The sequence below is a fragment of the Apostichopus japonicus genome, chromosome 17 (assembly GCF_037975245.1).
Source record: "Apostichopus japonicus isolate 1M-3 chromosome 17, ASM3797524v1, whole genome shotgun sequence".
Taxonomy (NCBI): domain Eukaryota; kingdom Metazoa; phylum Echinodermata; class Holothuroidea; order Aspidochirotida; family Stichopodidae; genus Apostichopus; species Apostichopus japonicus.
The window spans coordinates 15236618-15263512 of NC_092577.1; the positions used below are offsets into that span (position 1 = coordinate 15236618).

The 26895-nt window shown below is 36.8% G+C and overlaps 2 protein-coding genes and 1 non-coding gene across 3 annotated transcripts in view; 1 reads left to right on the forward strand and 2 right to left on the reverse strand.

Annotated features, from left to right (window-relative positions):
• Window positions 1-26895, reverse strand: part of LOC139984883 (uncharacterized) — a 94955-nt gene that overhangs the window by 42856 nt on the left and 25204 nt on the right. The window contains exons 3-16 of the mRNA XM_071999006.1: window positions 26663-26752; window positions 20810-21064; window positions 16140-16259; window positions 15423-15527; window positions 14916-15020; window positions 13400-13627; window positions 12337-12447; window positions 11729-11959; window positions 10957-11094; window positions 9378-9629; window positions 8529-8624; window positions 7660-7698; window positions 7030-7263; window positions 6640-6750 (exon numbers count right to left, since the gene is read on the reverse strand). Coding sequence (XP_071855107.1) covers window positions 6640-6750; window positions 7030-7263; window positions 7660-7698; window positions 8529-8624; window positions 9378-9629; window positions 10957-11094; window positions 11729-11959; window positions 12337-12447; window positions 13400-13627; window positions 14916-15020; window positions 15423-15527; window positions 16140-16259; window positions 20810-21064; window positions 26663-26752 — 2115 coding nt within the window. The remainder of the gene's footprint in view (window positions 1-6639; window positions 6751-7029; window positions 7264-7659; window positions 7699-8528; window positions 8625-9377; window positions 9630-10956; window positions 11095-11728; window positions 11960-12336; window positions 12448-13399; window positions 13628-14915; window positions 15021-15422; window positions 15528-16139; window positions 16260-20809; window positions 21065-26662; window positions 26753-26895) is intronic.
• On the reverse strand, window positions 3844-6614 carry LOC139984890 (uncharacterized). The gene is made up of 3 exons (XM_071999015.1): window positions 6046-6614; window positions 5168-5281; window positions 3844-4814 (listed from the first exon to the last, which is right to left on the reverse strand). The coding sequence occupies exons 1-3, from the start codon at window positions 6260-6262 to the stop codon at window positions 4564-4566; spliced, it is 582 nt and encodes a 193-aa protein (XP_071855116.1). The 5' UTR covers window positions 6263-6614; the 3' UTR covers window positions 3844-4563.
• On the forward strand, window positions 10355-10427 carry Trnac-gca (transfer RNA cysteine (anticodon GCA)). Its single transcript has one exon. It is a non-coding gene; the product is annotated as a tRNA-Cys (tRNA).

Consider the following 26895-nt stretch of genomic DNA (forward strand, 5'->3'; position numbering starts at 1 on the left):
CTACCGGTGAACCAGTACAAGCGGCATCCTGCGCCGCATGGCACTCCGCTAGTACCATCTCCACCGTTTTGTCCTGCTCTGCCCCAGTGGGCACGCTGGCAGTCTCGGCAAGTTCGATCAGGGGAGAGGTCGGACACGAAAGGGGGAACAAAGCCTCCACCGGGGCGCTAGTGTCGGACACTGGGGCGATGTCAGGAGCATCATGTTATACGGTGTCAGAGGCCGGGACAGGGACAGCTTCAACCACGCCCGTAGCCACTCTCACGGCGTATGAGCGGTCTGGGCATAAACGGGCGAGATGGCCCGTTTTCCCACACGAGTTACAAACGATATCCCCTTTACACTCGGCCAGGGTATGCCCAACCTGTAAACAGCGGCTACACCGCTTGTTCGGGCACAACCTGGCCTCATGCCCTTCTAGCCCACACCTCCAACAAGTGCGAGGCTGGCCCGGGTATGCAATGTGGGCCCTGTGCCCATTAGCCCACAAGGTAGAGGGGATATCGGACTTGAGTTCGATTCTAACTCGTCTAGTCCCGTCTTGACACCCTTACATTCAAGGAATTCCGGCTCCTCGTAGCCGGTCACTTTCCCAAAACGCCCCAGTGTCCGCACAACAACCTGCTCAGACATGTCCAGAGGGAGATGGAGGACTGTCACCCACACCGAACTGTCATACGGTGTGACCTTCAGTCCCTCAACTCCCTCCAACACATGGACACCTCGGACGCGGGCAGCCTCCGAGGTGAACCGATCATCAAAAACATTCATACCCCGGAGAGGTTTACGCTGAACGCGTCAACCTCTTCAGGGACCTTTAAACCAACAGAACGCAAAACTGAAAAAAACTTGTCCGGGGAAGACCTTAGCCTCCCCGAAAAACTCAACAATACGATTTTGCTGTCACGACGAGCCGCCATGACAGCTAGGGGTATGGCAAGCCACGCACCTACAAAAAACAAAAACCGCGCAACAAAGCCAAAACTACACTAAACAAACTACAAACTATTGAAAGGCCAACGTAAAAAACACAAAGTGTGTGGTCAACGACAAGTGGAGAGCAGCCGAAAACACGTCCGTACTCCACGAAAGCAAACTATCAAGAATATCGTGATATTTCAAGGAGAATATTCGGCAATTATGAAGGACTCACCGTCGTCCACTATGGTTATTACCGTCGTGCAGCTCGATCCAATCTGTAATGGTTTATCTACGTCTGTAATTATCACTTGAAATGTTTCCGTGTCTTCAGTAATGAAGTCTTTGATGATTGCAATGTTAACATTTGTTGTTCCTACCAACATCGGAATAGTTACAAAAATAGTATCATCTCCTCCAAAATCGTCTCCTTGATCAGCTGTTATTGCCATGACTTGTAAAGCTGCGAGAAAATTTTACACTTGTCAATATATTCTCTTCAGATGCAACATTTCAATTTAAATATGCAAAGAAGCTGTCATAATAATGATATCTTGGGTCTGACATATTCAATGAATTTATACAATAACGCACAATAGATCATTCCGTCGTGTTAGGCCGTTGTCTTCATCTACATCCGTTTACAATACTGGAAAAAATAAATGTCAAACGTTCACACAACCTAATGCTGATAGGGATCGAGGCATATTCAAACTTCGTTAAATCAGAATTATTATTTTGCTCGAGAAGAAACCTTTAATCGGAATGTTTAGCATAGGCAGATGCTTTATGGTTTTCGGGTTTTATCACATTGTTAAAAGCACTTACTGACTAAGATGTTCCTATCAGATATCAAGGGCAAATTGATTCCAAGCGGGACAACAACGACACCATCACTTTCGCTGACACTGATTACCACTTCCGGGAAACAAACATTGCCTGTTAATGAACAAGATTATAAACAAAGCAATATAATAATGCTACCAATATAACAGTAGTACTTAAAACTAATCTGTCATTGATGGTAGATGAAAAGAGAAAAACATTATAAGTAACATGAATGACCAAAAGCATTCATAACTCTACAGTTCATTGCGTTCGTTTTTCGCGGAATTTTATCGTCACTGAAAATCTGACTAGCCTGCTTGCGATATTGCCGACACAAAATGTATGTATTTCACTCATAAATGTTATTTTCGTTTAATTTTGAGCCTTACCAATGTCGTTATCTTCGATTGTTACCGTTACAGTGCTCATGGTCGGGTTGGCGACGGCATTGCCGTCAACACCAGCAATCGAAATGATAAAGTTTTCATTCATTTCGATGACGTCATCATCGAGTATTACAACATTTGAACTGCCAGCTACTTCTCCTGCACTTATCATGACGCTTGAAGTAATAATCTGGTAGTCCGCGTTTTCTGATGCGGTAATTTCTTCATAATGTAAAGCTGTGGGGATTCGTGGAAAAGAATATTGAAATAAAAAAAGTGATGGATCTTTTATTCAATATATTCACTTCAGTTTCGTAACGAAGAAGCTTCGAATTTTAACTGCCTCATGTTTCGGAACCATTTAAGTCAAATTACTGACAACAATCATGATCGTTTATTTACTTATTACATCTCTACCGGTATTTCTCGAGAACCTATTCAAATGTAAGTTTATCCATGCTATAAAAAGACCTGAAGCCTATTCTTGCTTTCAATGAATGCAAAATTAACAAATATTCAACAAATTACTAACAGGAAATACGCCCAAGTTCCGACTTATATCATCTTGATAAAATTTGAATACTCACATACAGTAACGTTCTCGAAAGACAATGGACTCGACATTTGTATTAGAATGATGGCGCTGGCATCTTCGATAACAGAGGGCGGAATGATATCAAGAGAAATCATTGGTTGAATATCTAAGAATTAGAAAATGATAAGTAGTTGGAAATACGTGTTGCGTTTTGCTATCTAAACTAATTAATCCAATCTAAATATAACCATTTAATTTAGTATCTCGATGTCCATCAACTAAGTATCTTGATCTTAACGTCTCCTACAGTAACATATGAAACTTTTGCTTTGGTAAATGAATTACTTTCTTCATTGAAGAGCGGGTTTGAAGTTTTGTGGCAACAGTTTCAAGAAACGCTTCATGGTGATCAATATGTGGTCATTTAACCTAAATCTTGAATTGTGTGGACCTAATAGTCACAGTTTCATTATCATTCATGCCAAATGAGATAGAGCTGAATAATGGTTTAAAGGTATTCCACTTGACTATGTAACTAATGGTCCGATAAAACATTTCAAACTTTGTAGTTAACTATTGCCCATGTACAGACAAATTTGGTGCTATTGGACAAAAGGAAAATAATATCAAATGCCATGAAGGTATCGAACAGTTGTTAAGGAGTCAGTTTTATTCTTTTAATCTTCATGACGTGCAAAATGGAATACTTTGTTATTTAGGCTTCGGTAGTTTCCTCCAAAAGTACATCCAACGATCCATAGCCGATGGCAAGTTGTTGAGAATTAAGAACATCTATCACTTGAGGTAAATCATTAACTTACTTCATCTTTAGACTTTTGATTTATCAATTATTTTGCAGACACATGTGTACATCTTTCAAAAATATCGTGATATTTCAAGGAGAATATTCGGCAATTATGGAGGACTCACCGTCGTCCACTATGGTTATTACCGTCGTGCAGCTCGATCCAATCTGTAATGGTTCATCTACGTCTGTAATTATCACTTGAAATGTTTCCGTGTCTTCAGTAATGAAGTCGTTGATGATTACAATGTTAACATTTATTGTTCCTACCAACTTCGGTATAGTTACAAAAATAGTATCATCTCCTCCAAAATCGTCTCCTTGATCAGCTGTTATTGCCATGACTTGTAAAGCTGCGAGCAAATTTTACACTTGTCAATATATTCTCTTCAGATGCAACATTTTAATTTAAATATGCAAAGAAGCTGTCATAATGATGATATCTTGGGTCTGACATGTTCAATGAATTTATACAATAACGCACAAATAGATTATTCCGTCGTATTAGGCCGTTGTCTTCATCTACATCCGTTTACAATACTGGAAAAATGAAATGTCAAACGTTCACACAACCTAATGCTGATAGGGATCGAGGCATATTCAAACTTCGTTAAATCAGAATTATTATTTTGCTCGAGAAGAAACCTTTAATCGGAATGTTTAGCATAGGCAGATGCTTTATGGTTTTCGGGTTTTATCACATTGTTAAAAGCACTTACTGACTAAGATGTTCCTATCAGATATCAAGGGCAAATTGATTCCAAGCGGGACAACAACGACACCATCACTTTCGCTGACACTGATTACCACTTCCGGGAAACAAACATTGCCTGTTAATGAACAAGATTATAAACAAAGCAATATAATAATGCTACCAATATAACAGTAGTACTTAAAACTAATCTGTCATTGATGGTAGATGAAAAGAGAAAAACATTATAAGTAACATGAATGACCAAAAGCATTCATAACTCTACAGTTCATTGCGTTCATTTTTCGCGGAATTTTATCGTCACTGAAAATCTGACTAGCCTACTTGCGATACTGCCGACACAAAATGTATGTATTTCACTCATAAATGTTATTTTCGTTTAATTTCGAGCCTTACCAATGTCGTTATCTTCGATTGTTACCGTTACAGTGCTCATGGTCGGGTTGGCGACGGCATTGCCGTGAACACCAGCAATCGAAATGATAAAGTTTTCATTCATTTCGATGACGTCATCATCGAGTATTACAACATTTGAACTGCCAGCTACTTCTCCTGCACTTATCATGACGCTTGAAGTAATAATCTGGTAGTCCGCGTTTTCTGATGCGGTAATTGCTTCATAATGTAAAGCTGTGGGGATTCGTGGAAAAGAATATTGAAATACAAAAAGTGATGGATCTTTTATTCAATATATTCACTTCAGTTTCGTAACGAAGAAGCTTCGAATTTGAACTGCCTCGTGTTTCGGAACCATTTTTTAAGTCAAATTACTGACAACAATCATGATCGTTTATTTACTTATTACATCTCTACCGGTATTTCTCGAGAACCTATTCAAATGTAAGTTTATCCATGCTATAAAAAGACCTGAAGCCTATTCTTGCTTTCAATGAATGCAAAATTAACAAATATTCAACAAATTACTAACAGGAAATACGCCCAAGTTCCGACTTATATCATCTTGATAAAATTTGAATACTCACATACAGTAACGTTCTCGAAAGACAATGGACTCGACATTTCTATTAGAATGATGGCGCTGGCATCTTCGATAACAGAGGGCGGAATGATATCAAGAGAAATCATTGGTTGAATATCTAAGAATTAGAAAATGATAAGTAGTTGGAAATACGTGTTGCGATTTGCTATCTTAACTAATTAATCCAATCTAAATATAACCATTTAATTTAGTATCTCGATGTCCATCAACTAAGTATCTTGATCTTAACGTCTCCTACAGTAACATATGAAACTTTTGCTTTGGTAAATGAATTACTTTCTTCATTGAAGAGCGGGTTTGAAGTTTTGTGGCAACAGTTTCAAGAAACGCTTCATGGTGATCAATATGTGGTCATTTAACCTAAATCTTGAATTGTGTGGACCTAATAGTCACAGTTTCATTATCATTCATGCCAAATGAGATAGAGCTGAATAATGGTTTAAAGGTATTCCACTTGACTATGTAACTAATGGTCCGATAAAACATTTCAAACTTTGTAGTTAACTATTGCCCATGTACAGACAAATTTGGTGCTATTGGACAAAAGGAAAATAATATCAAATGCCATGAAGGTATCGAACAGTTGTTAAGGAGTCAGTTTTATTCTTTTAATCTTCATGACGTGCAAAATGGAATACTTTGTTATTTAGGCTTCGGTAGTTTCCTCCAAAAGTACATCCAACGATCCATAGCCGATGGCAAGTTGTTGAGAATTAAGAACATCTATCACTTGAGATAAATCATTAACTTACTTCATCTTTAGACTTTTGATTTATCAATTATTTTGCAGACACATGTGTACATCTTTCAAGAATATCGTGATATTTCAAGGAGAATATTCGGCAATTATGGAGGACTCACCGTCGTCCACTATGGTTATTACCGTCGTGCAGCTCGATCCAATCTGTAATGGTTCATCTACGTCTGTAATTATCACTTGAAATGTTTCCGTGTCTTCAGTAATGAAGTCGTTGATGATTACAATGTTAACATTTATTGTTCCTACCAACTTCGGTATAGTTACAAAAATAGTATCATCTCCTCCAAAATCGTCTCCTTGATCAGCTGTTATTGCCATGACTTGTAAAGCTGCGAGCAAATTTTACACTTGTCAATATATTCTCTTCAGATGCAACATTTTAATTTAAATATGCAAAGAAGCTGTCATAATGATGATATCTTGGGTCAGACATGTTCAATGAATTTATACAATAACGCACAAATAGATTATTCCGTCGTATTAGGCCGTTGTCTTCGTCTACACCCGTTTACAATACTGGAAAAAAATCAAACTTTCACACAACCTATTACTGATAGGGATCGAGGCATATTCAAACTTCTAAAGATCAGAATTATTAATTACTTTTGCTCGAGAAGAAACCTTTAATTGGAATGATAAGCATAGGCAGATGCTTTAAGGTTCTCGGGTTTTATCACATTGTTAAAAGCACTTACTGACTAAGATGTTCCTATCAGGTATCAAGGGCAAATTGATTCCAAGCGGGACAACAACGACACCATCACTTTCGCTGACACTTATTGCCACTTCCGGGAAACAAACATTGCCTGTTAATGAACAAGATTTGAAATCAAGCAATATCATTACATTAACAATATAAAAGTAGTACTTGAAACTAATCCGTTATTAATGGTAGATTAAGAGAGAAAAACACTATAAGCAACATGAATGACAAAAAGCATTCATAACTCTTCAGTTCATTGCGTTAATTTTTCGCGGAATTTTATCGTCACTGAAAATCTGACTATCCTACTTGCGATACTGCCGACACAAAATGTATGTATTTCACTCATTTATGTTATTTCCATTAAATTTTCGAGCCTTACCAATGTCGTTATCTTCGATTGTTACCGTTACAGTGCTCATGGTCGGGTTGGCGACGGCATTGCCGTCAACACCAGCAATCGAAATGATAAAGTTTTCATTCATTTCGATGACGTCATCATCGAGTATTACAACATTTGAACTGCCAGCTACTTCTCCTGCACTTATCATGACGCTTGAAGTAATAATCTGGTAGTCCGCGTTTTCTGATGCGGTAATTTCTTCATAATGTAAAGCTGTGGGGATTCGTTGAAAAGAATATTGAAATAAAAATAGTGATGGATCTTTTCATCAATATACTCACTTCAGTATCGTAACGAAAGAGCTTCGAATTTTAAATATCTCATGTTTCGGAACCGTTTTCAGTCAATTGGCTGATCAAACGCATGATCTGTTATGATAATTCTCTACACGGTATTTCTCGAAACATTTACGACGCAAATATAGAATAGGGTATATTTGTTCCATACTAATCACATGTTCTGCTTCAAAACAGTTAACCCATGTGATAAAAGACCTAAACTCTTTCATATCTTCAATGAATTGAAAATTAACAAATATTCAACAAGTTACTGAAAGAAAGTACGCTAAGTCCCAACTTGTATACATCTTGGTAAACGTTGAACACTCACATACAAAAATTTCCTCAACAGCCGCAGCATTTTGGACATCTGCAATTAAATGATTAAAAGAGAAAATACCATTTAGCTTGTAATACAATATCTTCCCCTTAAACTTTAAACCTGTAAAAAGCGGTAATAGGAATGGCTTGATAAAGGTGTAGACCTAAATGTTTCCCTCAAATCACATTATATCACTCTCATACACCATGCTATCGCGTTGTTGGTTGTGTATATTAAATTCAGAAACAAATATTCATTCAAGTTTATTTCATTTCGTGTTTGGTCTGGTATAAATGTGGGTCTTTTCAATGGATTTGAGGTTGAAGTATACTCTAGGGCACAAGTACCAATCGGTCCTATACCTTTTGTTATGGATTGCTCACAAGATTATTGAATATACGTGATGCCCTTTACAGTGAGAGATCCAGGATGTCCAGACAGGCGCCCGGGGCAAAACGATGGATACCTGAATTACTACCGAAATAGCAGTGCGTGAGAAGACTCAGTACAAGCAACAGAAAATAAACGACGGGCTGCGCGCTTACAGTGCAAAATGTTTCCATCTTTTTTTTAGAACAAATATATTTTTGTACAATGTTTTACCGATAGAAACGTTTCAGAGAGGAACACTAAAATCCCATTTCTATGAACCGCCCCTGCTTTTTGTCGCATATCATATGAATTTAATGACACAGGTACACCACGGTTGTTTTACTTATACTGAGGAAGCATGATGAATACAAACAGTACACAAATAACCATGTTATATCCCGATTTAATGTTCATAACTTGTACATAGCTGACAAAAGAAATAATTTTCTTAGAGTGAATGAACATTGCTGTGATTGCGGTATATGTTGACATGGTTAAATACTTACTGTCTATCTCGTATTCCAAACGTACATGTATGGTGGAGTTAGAGTCTTCTACAACAGGTGATGAAAATACATCCAGCGAAACCAAAGGCAGAATATCTGGATTAATGTAAAACCGTCGACTATAATGTATTACAGTAATTGAATATTTCAGTTTCAGCAATTCGATAAACCATCAACTTTCAACAGATTGCTTTCGGCCGCCGTAAAGTTGCTTGGAATGTCTTGTCATGTCAAAAATATATTTTATTATAACAACTGTTTGGACTTTACTCCCAAATTAATGAACAAAAAAAGCATTTCAATTCTATTGAGGTGTGCTTAATGATGGCTTTTCTGATGCACCTTTCAAAGCTAACGGTTTGCACATGACCATTAAAAAATTCTATGTTATTATGTTAAGATCTAGCATCCGACATTAAGTATTTCCTACCTATGGCGTCGTCAACTATGGAGGCACAATCTCACATAACAAGAACAAGGCTTCACTTTTGAAGTTTATAACACTCTTCTATAATAGTCCAAATTGATCTTTAACATCCGTCTATCAATGATTTCGTGTACAATTTGTTTTGTTTTTTGACATTCAACAGAAACGCGTCCATTGTTCATTTCGTGATTTTATAAAACACCTATTATTGATTTATTTTGATGAATTGACCTTACGAAATGAAGGCTTGTGTTTACCCAACTACCCTATTCCTTCACTGGTGCTTAAAAACAAGCAGCATTTCAGCTTACTGCGAAAAGAAGCGTCAGATGAACATCAACACTTCATGACAAAAATGTCGAAAAAGTACATGATAAGTACTAAATGAGGTTACAATTACTTTAATGGGAAATGGCACGTACTGTCTAATACTGTGATGTTAAAAGAACAAACTGCTCCGTTTGCCGACGTATCTTCAAAAACATATTTCACATTTGTAATCCCAACGGTCAACAGTTCACCAGGCGAGTGACTCTGAGAGATGAGATTTACCACTCCTGAGTTGTCCGTGGCATTTGGTTGAAGAAAGTATACTACTTGGCCGCTTGTTCCTAATGGAATCTCAACTAAGATATCATCACTGCATCCATAGATTAAAGGTGGCTCCACATCGACTAAGAATAATAAAGATCAAAGAAGATAAGTTGACACTGATAGCATAAAATCTCTCTACTTTGTGAATTTGTTTATTGTGAAGTCATATATATATTTATACATTTATACATATATATGTATGTATATATCACATATAATGGTGGCCAATATTCACAAAGAGTGCTCTATGCCAAGGCAGAGCTAGAATATCACATAATATACTTAACTAAAATACCATCGTACTGCTACTCGGAGTTTCACGGGTACAGCTCTCGTACCGATCATCAGGCAACTGAACTGATCAACACAGGCTATTTAGGTTTCAGGCATGTGTGTTTACGGTTGCCATGGCGACAGCGCGATAACAGCTCTGTTCTTTTATATATATATATATATATATATATATATATATATATATATATATATATATATATATATATATATATCACTGCAATCATAGCCTAGTTGGTTCCGTTCCTTCTCGTTACGTTTTCATTTATATATATATTCATTTGCCTTTGTCGTTTACCTTCATTTCATTAACATAAAGTCTGTGCAAAGTATCTGTTCGAGATCCGGCTTTAGGAATCACAAATGTTTTTCGAGTTGGTTAGCATCATGTTTGATCTCTAGAGTAAGGCAAAATATGTCACCTTAAACAGAACTAGTATTGTTCGATACAGGTGTCAAACGCCTACAGTGAAATAACGACCTTCCTTACCGGTTTCGAACCCTTATACAATCAGCGTCCATAGCCTAGTTGGTTAGGGTGTCCGCGTGCAAAGCGGGAGGCCCGGGTTCGAATCCCGGTGGAGGCTGGAAGTTTTTTCACTGTTCTGGATTTTCCTTCTCATTACGTTCTCATTTATATATATATATATATATATATATATATATATATAAATGAGAATATATATATATATATATATATATATATATATATATAATTGAAATCGTAATGAGTTGGAAAATCCAGAACAGTGAAAACACTTCCAGCCTTCATCGGGATTCGAACCCGGGCCTCCCGCTTTAAATACGGACACCCTAACCACAAGGCTATGGACGCTGGTTGTATGTCTAGAGGTTCCAAACCGGCAAGGAAGGTCGTAATTCCACTGTATGCGTTTGTCACCTGTATCGAACAATACTAGTTCTGTTTTGGTGACATATTTGCCTTACTCTAGAGATCAATATCTTTATATATCTTGTTTTTTATTGTTGTTTTTTATATTTGTTATTTATATATGTTATTTTGCAACATTTCAGTCGTGACGCTAAGAAAAAAAGTAACCATCTGTTAAATGTTGCCGGATTCCTCCAGTTGCATATAGCGTTGACACCACTTACCACAATTGATTGCTATGTTTCCACTACCCTGGTTTTCAAATCCGTTTGTACACACACACTGAAATGCGAGGGGTGTGTCTATGCAAACTGAAGAGACCGGATCGCAGTCATCTAGCATCATATCACACTCGTTAAGATCTGTTGGAATAGTGTTGTTTTAGAATAAGTTGACTTCAATGTTCTATTAAATTTGTGCAATTAAATTTGTTATAGTCTAATAGCTGATATAAAAGCAGGGTTATACAGCATGTTAGATATATCAGTACTACGTTAACTATTAATGCGATACCATATAATATAGGCCCAAGCCCCAAAATGTAAATATAAATTTCGAAAATCGAAACTGAATAAATTTGAATTTAAAAGTTATAATGATAGATTAATCAAAGCATTTTGTTCAGCTTTCACTAAATTTGTAAATATTTCCAAGCTCTTCAATAAGTCACTGTCACTTGAAAAGCATATTTCAATGTCGAATAACATGTTCTTTAAGTATGTAATTCTCTTTAACTTCGAACACCGCCATTAACATAGGATGATGTAAAGTGAATTTTTCTGTGGTGAAACGTAAATTTTCAACGTCTGAATAATAATGTCCGTACCATACCTTACAATCGCAGCGTTTGCTGCTATTACTGGGCATGAAGGAGAGTTCAGAACAATTTGCTTAAGCTCCAAAGCATGTTTTAATCATAACCTCATTTGTCGACATTATCATTGCAGTTTCATATGGGTAGTTTTACTTAGTGATGACTTTTATTAACGAACTTACCGTCGTCCAGAATGAAGACATCTATTTTATTTAATATCGTGTTTATATAGAAAGGACGCTCCACAGCGACAATACACACTTGAAACATCTCTACGTCTTCAATAATAGAGTCGCTTGAAATAGGAATATACACGTCCACTCCTTTGGCCATCATAGGAATGGTGACGAGAACTAACTCCTCGACTCCGAAATCGTCTGTGATGTTAGCTGTTATACCAGTGAGACGTAATACTGACGACAAAAATTTTTTTTGTTATCATTCGTAAATACTGGTACGCAGATTAGAAAATGATCTTGAAAGGCAGTTAATTTACGAATCTGCAAGGTAAATTTTGGAATATATTACAATTTAAAAAGATCATTTAATGTTTGGGGGGGGGGGGGGGTAATCGTGCATTTCCAAAATATAAACTGATATTATTTTTGAAGGTAACGTCTTAAACAAACTACCTCCATACTAAATTTGTTGGAGAAAGATATTTCTGACAAAGTTAATTCTTAGATAGTAACTAAATCAACAAAGAATTTAGAACAGAGAAGTTTCAAATCACTAGAAGCCAGTAAATCATTATCCGGACAGATTGCTACTATTGCTACTTCATACTTACCCAATAAAGTATCAAGTTCAGGTACAAAGGGCGGATTGATTTGAATTGGTATCAAAACGGAACCCTCATCTTCAACCACGACGCCAAGACTCTCCGTAAATTGGACAATGCCTGTCAGGGCAATAACGGTATAAATTATAGCTAATTTTTCCACCTCAAAAATATGTTTATAAGATTAAGGTCATTAATCATGATTATGGTGACGTCATCAGCTGAACCTTTATTGTACCCGTGACTGCTTAAGGCATAATGATATCATCATTACAATAGTCTAGCAGATTCCATTGGACATGGAAAAGCATCATATGAAAGTTGGTTTTTTTAAAGCTAGTGAAACGACAATTTACTTACGTCTCGGCTGAAAATGCAATTACGAATAAAAATAATAGCACAAAAATATTCAGTATGATTATTTAAAGCAGTACATAAGTTATTAATCTTCGAGTTGTTATATACGGCAAGAATGTTAGTTATTCAGAGAATCCATTGTTTTTGGTTCAAGTAACTGTTTATATACAATTGCAATTACTACTTGATAATAACTTAAGTACATTTTACGTACAAAGGTGATTGGAAACCGAAGTTATACTCAATTCTCCCTAACAATATTATTTGGATTAGTCACATATGCAAATCACGGTAAATGAAAGTCATATTTCAATGTTGTATCTGGGTGATTGCTGTTACATGCAATTGCTCAGAACATTAATTACCGTATAACTTTATTACATGGTTCTGTACCCAATAAAGATAATATCAAGCTTCAATAATCAGAGTATAACTCTTGTTTGGAATTTAATGCAGCTCATTACTTTTCTATGGGACCACATACTTGAAATATCGCTTCATTTAGTCGCGTACATATCTAATATAGTTATTTAGTATATTGTGAAACCGGAACATTCTTGGAAAGACAAAGTGAATATTGTAGCATTATGAAAAAGTGATCGTGGTTTGACATATTTCTCCATAGCTTCAGAAACATTTTCTTTCGATCTTTCAAGTTCAGGCAATTATTAAAAAGAAAGTTGAGTTCTATGCAGCTCAGTGAGCATATGTTTACCATAATCGTAATCTATGATCTCCACTATGACTGTGTTGGCGTTCCCAATGACTGCTGGAGGCGAAACGTTGACGATGTCTACTCTGAAACTCTCTATATTCTCAATAACATTGTCTTGAAGAATAGGGATAACAGCAGTCGCAGTCATCGACCCAATTGCTATTTCAGTTCTATTTGGCGGTAAATAGTCAATATTTTTCTTAGCAAGGAAATCGAACACTTCAAATTCTGTAGAGAAGGACAGGTATACAAGGCATTCGTATATGTGAATGAGAAAACAACACCACGAAATGTCACAGTTCTTCTAAACTTTTTTATTTTGTATTCTTAGTTCCTCTCCTTTTCCTGTTTAAGGCTTAAAACTAAATCTTAAAAATAGACGTGAAAAAAAGTCACAAAAAGCAACATCAATAAATTTTAACATAGCATCTAAATTGGAGGTAAAGTGAAGTAGTTTTTTATCTGCTAATTGAGAAATCTGTTTTATTATGTTGGTTTAACATGCAAGCAAAAATCTTCCAAAGCTGTACTTTCCACGTTGTTCATTTTCATGATAGCAGACGTGTTATGCCAATGGGTTTGCGTATTCCGTAGCAGTAACTAGCTCTTTGGAAGTTATTCAATCTTAATGTGACGGTCATACTGAAATTACCAGTTATACAGCCATCATGACATGATTACCACCAACAGCACACGTCTGAACATTAATCTCTCAGTTTGATTAATATGAGTTATCATGTTTTTTTTTTAATGCTTTGTCATTTACCATTTCCATGAAAACTTGAGTTTCCAGATGTTCTTTCTTCGACAAATCATGATGGAGATGCATTCATCAATATCACTTTTAAGGGACTCGCTTTGACTTGACCAAAAAAGAGTATTTTTATGTGAATACTGTTATTAACCCTTCCGTACCTAATTGTTGTATGACATCAAACATGTTACGCAACATTTTATTAAGCTTATGTTACACATATCCTTCAAATCATTGATGTGCTTATACATCAAAGATATGTCACTCTCTTAAAAAACTTAAAAAATCATCTTGTACGATTGGGGAATAACGCCTGGTATCGATTAGTATGCAGAGTCTCATCGACGAAGCGTTCAACTGCAGTGTAATGCCAACAGGGAACAAGTCAAAAGAATCGTGTTTGTGCGGAGTAAGTTGATCACACCTGAACTTACAATACAATGCAATATTATGTTATTTAATATAATACAATCAAGGTGCAGTCCTCTCAACAAAGCACTTTGTGGCACGAATTGATTAAATTTCGATATGCTAAGTGGGTTATATTGGCCCTAAAAGTATTATTTCTATGTTATGAAATTTGATACATGTCTCATTATTTGCATAACTGATTTTTGCATGGCCTGATATAGGTTACACAAACAGTGTTCCAAAGGAAAGGTAAAATACATGTAATTTAACTCATTGACGGAGATATTACATATGTTCTTACTTATTTTCCAAGACTGTTGCAAGAAACAATTTAATGTCAATTATATTTACCCAGCGATATGTTCTTCTGCAGGGAATCGCTCATTATGATATCCACTGTAACGGTGGCAGAATCTTCACTTACTTCATAGTGCCCAATAGCGAAATTTACGTCAACTGCAAAATGCAATAAAAAGCATTCGTGTTCAAAGTGCGTTCAAGTGAGAGCAACGTTTGTCTTACTGACCTTTATAGGCTGATATATTATGAGTTAACAATAACTTTCAGTTATGCAGAACGTATTACGGTTATGTGCAAAGCTAAGGTGAAACCGTGAGCAAAAATATTATGAATAAAAAAAAATCAGAAATCAATGAAACGGGAATAAATTACATTATATCATATCATATTATATCATATAACATTATATAAAATTCTATTACATAATCATGTATATCTGGACATACAATCAGTGTCAATGGTCTATATTTTAGGGTCTCCGCATATAAAGCGGGATGCCGGGCTTCGATTACTGGTGGAGGATGGAAGTTTCTTCACTGTATATATACGGTTATTTACCTGGCTGACATTCAAATAATCCTGCCTTACATGAGCAATAACCAACGTTGTCGTCTAAATTGCATTCTTCCGCGTCGTAATTACAGGAAGTGCACATTTCCAAATCTATGGAATAAAGAGCACGAGAAAGAATTCCAATAGCATTTGAAGTAACATTCTTTACTTCTCTTTTAAACGCCGGCTCAATTTAGTAGAAGGACTATTCATAATGATAAATGATGGGCTATAATTATTTGCTGGTAATGAATATTGCAGAGATAAGAGACAGCTATCATCGTACATTTTTTATTAATTACAGGCTACAAGGGCGTTATCGGACCTCATGAAGTATTACTGAATCATTTACTAAATCATTGAACAATAACAGGCATTTATATATATATATATATATATTATATATATATATATATATATATATATATATTATATATATATATATATACATATATATATATATATATATTGCATTAACATAAAGTCTGTTCAAAGTATCTCTTTTCGAGATGCGGCTTTAGGAATCGACCTTCCTTAACGGTTTCAAACCTATTGACATACAATCAGCGTCCATGGCCTAGTTGGTTAGGGTGTCCGTGTACAAAGCGGGAGGCCCGGATTCGAATCCCGGTGGAGGCTGGAAGTTTTTTCACAGTTCTGGATATTCCTTCTCATTACGTTTTCATTTATTTATATATATATATATATATAAATAAATCTTACCATACATTGAGCAGTCTTCTGAAACGTTGGCTAGGCATTCGCATGTGAAGAAGGGAGGTCCATCTTGGTTTATTATGCATCGGAAATTTGCTCCACAAACGTCTTTACGGTAGCATGGATCTTCGAAAAGATTACATATACACAATTGTCAATAATGAATAAAATTGCGTTCATTCATACTTAGTAAAGATTCCAAAATCCTATTGGTCCATTCAGGTCAGCTGACCGTGGTTAATCCTGTGAGTAACGCACGGTAAAAGTACGGGGCATCACTTTAATAAATCTTTGGTTATATGTAACCAAAAATGTTTTGTTTTATGATTTTCCCCCACACAAATGGTAGTGTATGAATGAACGGGGTTAATGAACGGTCTAGCGTGCGTTACTCACATGATTAATGCACTCCGGGTGTTAATGCTATCGCTGGATGCACTCGGGCTCCGCCCTTGTGCATCGCTTGCATTATCCCCCGATCGTGCATTAATCCTGTGAGTAACGCACGCTAGACCGTTGATTAACCCCTTATTTAATTATATAATGTCTGCGTTGTCACCAAAAAGTATACAGCAAATTTGAGCTTAACCTTCGACACTGTTACATCATTTCGTATGGTTGCAAATAACAATGCAAATCAACTATTAATGTTGTAATTCTCGGAAAAGAGAGTAAGCTATCATAACGTACCTGAAAGGAAAAGCTAACAAGTTACAGGCCCCGTTTGTACCCTTTGAGTTGGATGATTGTTATTCCCCTGTCTACAATTGTTGAGTTTCGACTTGTTACCCCTTCATCGTCTCTTTAGATTGCAATTTTCATACCGTCTATCTAAAGTTTACGGCTACGTTATATTTGCCGTTGACATACTATTTGCTAAAATCATGCTTTACGGCAACGGTAGTGTGTTAACACAAAAAGCAATACGTTTTTCGTTTGTTTGGTCTGAACACATTCTTTTTATTCTTGACAGTACTAATAGCGACTTGAACAATGTACCTGCATCGAGAAGAAGTCTTGTATCACACGAATTTAATGTTAAGAAAGCTGGAAAATAAAGTCAAACACCCTTGCAGTCAGTGGCGTAACCAGCAGCGGGCAGAAGGGCTGCGCCCCAGTCAGACACCTTGCCCCACCACTTGCCCCACCCCCCCTCGTTAAAATTTGTGTTCCCCGAAAAAAAAATACCAAATGTCGTCACGTAAATCACCAGTTAATTGCATCTCGATCATGTTATTAGTCTAATAATAATTATACATATCTACAGTACCGCTCACGTATAACTGGACATATCTACGCGCAAATGATCGTATAAAGACGTATAAACAACTACAACCGCGTATAAACTTGTTGACAAACAAAGTTGCCGCAAACGAGATAATCGAAATGCTGGCAGAGTAAAGAACGGAGATTATAGACGAAGTGAAAGAGGCTGGGGGAATTTTCTCTCTTGGTAGACGAGACGAAAGATGCATCTAAAAACAGAACAACTCTCCTGAGTTCTTCGCTACTATTTCCAAGTTAGTATCAAAGAGCGATTCCTACTTTTCAAATCAGCAGAAAAGCTTGACGCCAAGAGCCTGAGCAGCTACATAATTAAGTGCTTGGAGTCATTTGGATTAGATAGCAAAGAACATCTTGTTGGCCAAGGCTACGACGGTGCTCCAGTAACGAGCGGGAAACAAAATGGCGTTGCACAGAGTGTGCAGAAGGTGGCAATATATGCGTTTTACGTGCACTGTCATGCACATCGCCTCAACCTGGTCATTGTGGATACTATGAAGAGTATTACATATGCTGCGGAATTCTTCGCCCTACTAGAGAAACTATACGTGTTTCTTTCACGGTCATATGTTCACCAGAGGTACAAGAAAACCAAATGTACCCAAACGAAGCACCTCGGGAACTCCCTACACTAAGCGACACAAAGATGGACGTGTAGGCATACTTCCTGCCGTAACGTCAGAGACCGTTTGACGGCCACATTCAAGACCTTAGAGGAAGTTTCTCTAGAATCCAATGCAGACGGAGCAGAGCGATCGGTGCCCGGGCATTATTGGTTCAATTTGACCTTATTTTGTGGTGAGGCTGACCATCGTCTGTACTGTACTGCATGAATCCAAAGGGCTCTCTGATGTGCTACAAAATCCAAACCTAGATCTGGCAAGGGCAACATATATCGTGGAAGAGTTAAAAAATGGCATACAAAGGATGAGGTCTGGTGACGAAGACGCGTTTGATGACTGTTCATAGTTGATGACTGTTGACAATAGATCTTGCCAACTCGTGTAAAATATCTACATATACCAACATTGAGCAAATACGACAAAGACGATTACCACTTAGACTACGGTACAGCATCATAACCGAACTAATGACCATGGAAAATAGGCTCATTCAACAAAGGAAGTATCAAGACCCACGTATTTTATCCTATCGTAGATGCAATCACTGCAGAAATGTAGAAGCGTTTTTTCGACAGAAAACTGTCAAATCATGAGACAGATTCAATCACTCAATCTACAGAGTGAACATTTTCTTTTTGTTGAAAGCGTAGCAGAGTTTGGAAATATATTCGACACGAACATAGAAGACCTGAAACACATGGTTCCGCAAGCTAAGCGACTTTTCAACGTAGGTTTACTGACCCCGTGGAGATTTCGCCACCCACAAAGTTGTTATTGACTTTTTTTCTAGAACCGTACAAATATGTGTCCACCGAGTTATTTCGCAATTCCTGTCTCGAGCGTTAAATGCAGCAACCTAGCCAGGAATTTATATGGGGATGGGGTCTAAGAGGAGGCGTGTCTCCCTCCCGTTAGATATTTTTTAACAATTGAAGGTCCCTAGATGTGATCTGGTGCAATGCTTTCCCAGTTTCGTAATTATCATATGATATCATATTATCAGCAGATTTTGTTTCTTGTTTGAATTCTTTTACATGTTCTTTTACATATTTGATCAGAATCAGAAGACAAATATAGTGCTCTTTTACAATTTTTTCCAGTCGGATGATTCTCGTTTATTGTCCAATATCTGTACTTTAATATATTTGACGTACTTAACTGATGGACAACATAATCTTTCGTATTTTGTGAGACAGCCAGATGTGCAGTGGCCTAAAAACAAATATCGTTATTGCAGAGTATTAGCAGTGTAATAATTATTTACAGGAAGTGCGTATCACGTACGATTGCTAGCTAAGCTTCAAACTTGCTGTTCGTGCAACAACTTATGACGAATCATAAAGAAAGAATGAGAACGAACGTTGAATGACGTTGTTGTGCATACGGTTCGTGACACTCCATCGAGTGCGGTTAGGTAGGCAATATGTATTTTGTTACGCAGTGGCCAACTGTAGGCTTGTAATAGGCTTTAGGCTAAATTTAGCTAATTGCATCTGCCAAACTATGTAAGTAGTTGAATCAGTAGTTCCGAATGTTACTACGATTATAATCGAGTTAACGGAGCCGACGAGTTTTTAAGATCGAAAGAGCACTGACAAAATACCATGCTAAAAAAAAAACAGTTTTTAAACATTTTTTCCACACTGAAAAGGGGAAGCAGTCGCTCCCCTTGCCCCCCCCCCGGCTACGTCCCGGGATAAGTATGAACGTAGCTTTGAAGCTAAACAAGACCTACACGATGTCAGACAGTCAGTAATCTCACATTATTACATATTGAGAGGGAACTATCCGAGATCATCGATTTGGATGGATTCATCAACATTTTAGCAGTCTAGCACAAAAACTTGAGAATAAGTCTATGCTAGGTCTCATTCCATTGAGTGCTTTCAATTCGTATGGTAGAAGGATTATTAGGATACCGCAGAGAGTTTAAGGATGAGTGGGCGTAGCCTAAGTTATGAAATGTTCCATCTGTATCAGTCTTTTTACCGTGATTTGAAAGTGTGCCAAAGAGGGCAAACTTGCCAAAAATGGGTCATAGTTTGCCCTTGACCTCACTCAGAAACCTATAGCATATATGCAATTTTGACCAAATAAATTGAGAGACTATTCCCACCCCCCTCCCCTACAAAACCTTCAATGTACTCCTTAAGTGTACCTCTCGCATGAATGTCTATACTAACTGTACCAGTGGTTACTATTATTGATGTTTCATTACTTCAAACAGAATATGCCAGTGGCTGGCTTTGTTGCCAAGAAATCCCTTGGTTGTCTTTTCTTTTTTATCAATAAAAATTGTACTAAGCCAACTTACTGAAATGATGGCAATAATGGCATTATTGCACCTTTTAGAAAACACCTCTCCCTTAGACCCCTTCCTCGTATTTGATGCCATGTTTCATTTTACAAATCTAAAACGCGTATAGGACTATTGTTAAGTACGGACAGGTTATTGTAACCAAATTATCGACATTCAAGTCGTAATATATCCAGCTAACCGGTTGCTTTTATCAGATTGCTAGTGACATACGTACTGTTTCTCATTGAAACAAATGAAAGACAAAAACAATAACTCTATAAATGTGGACGTATCCTACAGAGCCTTACCTATAGCAGTGGATTCCAGAAGCAATGAAGATTAAAGAGGGTATTGGAAATCTTGCAATCAGAAAGTATATATGATCCAACCCTAAAAAAACACTGATGTATGAACGTGATACGTAACTGGGATTTAGATCACTCATGAGAGAAATAACACATTTTACTTACTTTGCAATACTGTGACGTCAAAGGAACAGAGAAGTATATCACCGACGCCAAAAACGTAAATTCTCGTTGTCCCAATGTAAAACTCAAACTGGAAGATATTGTTGCCAATAACTGCAACTTCGGCAAATGGAAATCCGGGGTATTTTGCTCTCACGTAACCTAGAGAAACGTCCATATACCATGTAGCTGTGTAGGTTTCATTGCCTTCAGCTACAAATACTAGGTCAGGTAGACCTTGACATGCTTTGGTGAAAGCTTTCAGAGACGTAAAGGTAAAGAAAGTGAAATAAAGTAAATGCAAGCACGGTATATATTGTACCTGATTACTTCACAGACACTTTCATAAAATGAGTATGACAAGTTTTGTATGTCAAATAGGTGATAAGTATATTAGATTGCTAAGACATCTACCTTCGATATTTTCTTTTGCCTGAAGTTTTCTGAAGTTTTTTAGAACATCTGTGTGTTTTACTATTTGTTTTACAATTACAACCGAAGGTACTTTGGACCTCACTCTTTGAAGAAGGAAATTATCTCATGAGACTCAGACCGGGCCGGATAGCAGAGAGGGTATTATCTTAAACCAACCATAGCAAGAAATATAGATAATATCTTACTAATTGTCACTCTTCTCCGAAAAATAAAATAATATTAACTATTCAGTCAATTGAAAAACATAAGGGAATATATTAACCATTTGTTACTTGTTTCGTTACTTTATGTGAACATTTCTGCAAGGGGAGAAAGCGTTAATGATAAGGTTAAGCATGATATTTCTCTCCTCGATATGTCTTATTCCGACACTGCTTGTTCGAGGAAAATTGCTTAATCCAAATGATTGCATAACATAACATTCTTTTTTCTCTCGTATTGAGTTGAGTTTTGCTTCGTGAAAAGGAATTTAACAGGATGTGAGCTAATTTTATGGCAGTTTTAGATATAAATTTATTACTTGGAATCAAAGTTCCATTGATTTTCTATCTCTATTTACATGGTCATTGGTAGTGAGATCTGTACAGCAATTTGCAAAATGCCTCAATAGCCCCATCGGGCCCAGTGGATAAGTATGCCATTCTACAACCCCTGTATATTTTAAACTCCCACGAGTCAATAGCTCAGTCGTTGAACTTTGATATGATTGAAATTTCAAGACTACTTAGTACATTTTTATCTCACTTGATCATTCGGTATTTAATTTCTAATTAATATGCATTGATGTAAAATAGGTGAAATTAAAGTTGTATATGAATATGTCCCTGGTGCAGACTTTCTTTTATTGCGCTCTCTATCACCAGCGGTTCAGATAGCAAAGAGAGTGATGGATTGAAGTGGTCTTAACCTGTTTGTGTACTAGTATATAGTTTTAACCACGTTAATGTTAATCTATGAGGCTTTACCGAGCAAAGCAGGCGTTTTCTAACGACTCCGGTTGTCTTTCCGCTTCATCTCTAGACCGAAGTCTATCGGTGAGAGAATCTAACGTATGTACCGTTCTATTAATATAAGTAATATTGATCTCTTGTCATTATGGTGGTAAGCAATATATGTAGATCCATATCCAGCTGAATAATAATGAGTTTAAACAGGGGCGGACTTGGTCTTAAAACCGGCCCGGGCATTATTTCACCTAGACCAGCCCATTATTCATTGATATGTTACTTACTAGTGATCGCCGTCCTGGGCGAGGGGTCTAAGGGGAACGGCTGCCCCCCTCCCCGTTGAGATTTTTTTGAAGTTAAGGAATGCCTAGATGCAAAATGGTGCTATATTTCTCAATTTTGTAGGTTACAATAATCCTTTAAAGAAGACCCACAAATAATTTCCAGAAGCAACACTTCATTAAACTGAGGAAAGTTAAAAACGTAAACAAAAATTGGAAAAAATATATGTTTTAGACTGGATTTTAATTAGGTTTACAAGTATTTTGTGACAACATGCTTGGAAAAATTGAAAAAACCTAAATACAATCCACTAAAATATATATGTTCAATAACACGAGCACATGTCATGTCTACGAGAGTAGGAGCTTACGCAGTTCGCTGCTTCTGGCAGCCACACCATCAGTGATTTTTTAGTGTCAAGTTTGCCCAAGATCCTTTTTTCCACAGACATCAACATGAACGCCTCAAGATGTTCTTGTGTCATTGTACTTCTTCAAACGGATTTTGAGTCTCTTCAAGGCAGAGAAAGAACGTTCACATGCCACTTGTGACACAGGTAGCGTTACCAGCAGCTTGTAAGCAAGCTCAATGCTCTTGTAAGCATCGGTGAAAAGGTGCAACTTTAGGAGCACCTTGTAGCAGCAGAGATTGAGGACAGTCTTTACATGACTGATTCCCGCAGTTAAAATATATATTTCTACACAGCCAGTCTGTATTCTATTAACTACTCTGAAAAATGGGCTGGAAATTTTACCAGGCTCCCCAGCCCACCGGCCCACCGGGCATTGCCCAAATGCCCGTGTGGCCAGTCCTCCACTGGGTTTAAGTCACCCTGTTAAGAGAATAGTAACGGAGGTCCAGCTTAACGCCCTAGTACAACGTAAACCCTTACAGAAGTGTGCCGTTTGTATGCTGCTGAATTCGAACTGCATGTGCTACAATATGTGTGACGTTTCAAAACAGTAAGCATAGAAAGTATCGTATGGAGCTTATAACCTGGATATTACAAAGTATATACATTTGCATAACAACGGTTTGTACAGAAGCCACTTCTGTTTAGGTTCAGAGAAAAAGAAAGATGGAATACAAATGCAGCATTTAAAATATACCACTTATTCTTCTAGTATATTGGTGAACAATTGTTACTATAATTTAAAATACTTGGGAGTATTTCCGTTCTTAACTTTTTTGCCAAATTAATTGACAAATAACTGTTCAAAAATTATCACTACCACTATTACTATATCTCTATTACTACCAATATTTAATACGTGTAAACCATTACACTCAAGAAATGTGACAGGGCCATTACACATACACATGCCACTAGTTATATATGGCACTTGTAACACATTCGAGGCGCAAATTAATATCCATATACACGAAGTACTGTTGTGGACATAGAACTTAATCCCGTCTGATATATTTCTGCCAGTGAATAGGTTTGCTATTGATCTCTCATTTGTGGAAAGTGGACGTGAGCTGTTTGCTCCAAAATGATCGCCAGCAGTAGATGTTACTGCGGCTGACAGCATAAGATAAGTATAGGTTTATAAAGCCTAACCCTATCTAAAGTATGCAAGCTACAGCAGTGCAGCTTTTTACACAATTACTGCCATGATCGTCGTAGGTAAAACCTTTAGGTGAGCGATACGTGCATTTCTAACAAGATGATGATGGCATAGGCAATCTGATTATCACAACATTTCCTTCAAAGAGATTACATCATTTGTCCCAATACAATGACCAAGTCTACCACGTGAAATAATTCAGTTTGTTCATATGAAATATTTATATTAATCAATCAAATAATTTAGTAAATGTTAACACATAAACCAAATAAAAACGGTTAATATTCACCAACCACTGGTATACTACATAAACCAATCAACGCTTTCAGATTTGGGGAATATTACTACTACTTATAGTATTGGGAACATAGGACGTTGTTTGTTACATGTTTTCCTATACTTCTGGACAACATGTTACCTCACTTATTTGGCGAATGTACATTTGATTAAAATTTAGCGCTTTCTTTTTGCCAACCTCAGTGTAGATATTACTCAATTCTTCATATTATTATCTGCTTTAGCAGTTTCTTTTAGAGTGCACTAAAACACTATTCCGATAGTACATCAGCACTTTCAAAGTTTACAGTGTCAATTTCCATCACTTTATCTACATCTGTTTTAAATAACAACGTACAAGACTAAGATCCATGATTGAAACAGATTGCTAGGGTCCACGTCTGGCGTCGAGCTTCCAACAACACAATTGAACATTTGTCACACTCTGTGAATAAGAGAAAAGGAAATTAAAACAACTGTCATGGGAAAAAGCAGCAGAGCTTGGCCAGTCTCAGCTTAAATTCAAACAAAGATTAGTTTAACCAAAAAGTTTGGGATTCAACGCATATAGTAATATATACGTTGAAGTCTAAATAAGAATCTATACATACATTTATTACTAAGTTTCACGCAGCTTGTTTTATAATCTTCTGATAATCGATTGATCAAATTAGGATAAACGTTGCATGCATAATTCTTCTGCAACTTCACCATGTCATATACGGCTAATGTCACGCAGGCCATGTCAAGTATAGACTTCGTAAACCGGTTGTCACGACAGACAGGGCCTTCAATGTGGGCAGACTTGAAACATATATACATGTGACATCATCTGCGTATTGAACGCATTTGACTGTTTCCCTTTAGGTATTTTAACAGTGCGCACCAAGCGACCCTCGATCAGTCTTAACCCTGATGGCACTGCCGTTTAGACCGTACCACAGGATGAAACTGTACCAAAGGTAGAATTGCAACCACCACCCTATTCATAAGTCCATAAATCAGCTTCTTCAGTTATGTGGTTTCCTGATGGCAAACGTAGTCGACACAATACACTTACAATAGTGATTGCGATTACATTTTTGTGACTTTCTGATACTGTTCAAATCGAGGGTGACTATTGACAAATGATAAATGTTAGCTTACTTATACAGGCTAAGACTAATCCAAACCACTTGTGTGCCATTAATTGCATACAAAACCATGGTAAACTAGGCCTAGGCCTATCTAGTCTACAAGTACATAGCCTTATGAAGAGGAACTAAGTAGTATGACTAACCGAAGCGTATGTGTTCACTTGTTTCATATTGTCAAATCCTATGTACGTGTGTACACACTTATAACTAGGTCAGAATTTGTTTATATGTAACTTCACTAGCGACATAAGCCACTTAAATAAGCCTTATGTATATAAAGAATGTATCTACACACTATACCTTTCCTAGACCTAGCCTACTTCGGCTCAGCTACAGCTCAAGCAAAATATCGAATAGGCTTAAGTATCATATTTAATCGAAATTGAGACGCAACTATACCTTCCAACGTGTTATTTGTTCTTCCATTCCACAGCTTTACACTTAATTGTTGAATTCAAAGTCAGCAATGATGATCGGATTGTTACTTCATCGATTATGTTCCCCGAATCGTACCGTAACCGTTTCTTATCTTGTAAGCAAATACTCAACTCCCTAATTTGAGCAATTCGCGAATACTGCTATTGCATCAGTGAACATAGTACTAATCCATTGCAGCAAACATTTGCTCACGAAAGTAGGACGTATTGTAAATAATTGGTCAAATTTGTACCCCAAATAACTGTATTGCTTTGCTCAACTGGTTTGAATGTTGGTTGATATATGACTGATTGTAGGTAAAAAACTGGGCAATTTTGTCCCAGCCCGTATTTTGAACAGCTTAGTATACATACTGTACATTTACATATTTGCAATGTATTTTCAATGTTGCCCTCACATAGAAAAATGTCTTAATATACTATAATTACACAACATATATGTATATTTCCCAAACACCACATCTCATGGTAAAATGGCTACACATATAAAAAATAATTATCGTTGCAAATTAATAAAAAGAGAGCATGAAATGTAAATAGAGCTAACCTGGAGAGTGAGCCCCAAACATACCAACTTTCACTTTCTTTGATCATTTTTGTTCAGACTATACAAGTAAAAATGTTGCAAACTGAATTTCTTCCTTATCGTAAACGCTTTATTTTTGACCATATTAAGTGTAACATAAGTCTTCTTGTTTTGATATTAGGAATACATATTGCACTTACTTAAAAAATTAGAAGAATTATTACAAATTGATTACAAACAACTTACCTCCACCTTCATATTCACCTTCAAACAGACAGACATATGTATCTTCACTTTCCACACAATCCACATAACAAGGATCGAGCGAGCATGGAGCTTAAGAAGAAAAAATATAATAACTTGATAGATCAAACTAAGAATATTTATAGTTGTTGGGATATTTTGACATTTTGTATCTAACACGTAATGTACGAAAGCCGAAAATGAGGCAAAAAGATGTGATGTCAGTGATTCACAAC

Coding starts and splice junctions, on each gene's coding strand:
- LOC139984890 (XM_071999015.1), bottom strand. CDS start 6,262: ATGGCAATAACAGCTGATCAAGGAGACGATTTTGGAGGAGATGATACT. Junction 5,282..6,045: donor AATAACCATAGTGGACGACG/GTGAGTCCTCCA, acceptor TCTAATTCTTAG/ATATTCAACCAATGATTTCT. Junction 4,815..5,167: donor TTTCGAGAACGTTACTGTAT/GTGAGTATTCAA, acceptor GAATCCCCACAG/CTTTACATTATGAAGCAATT.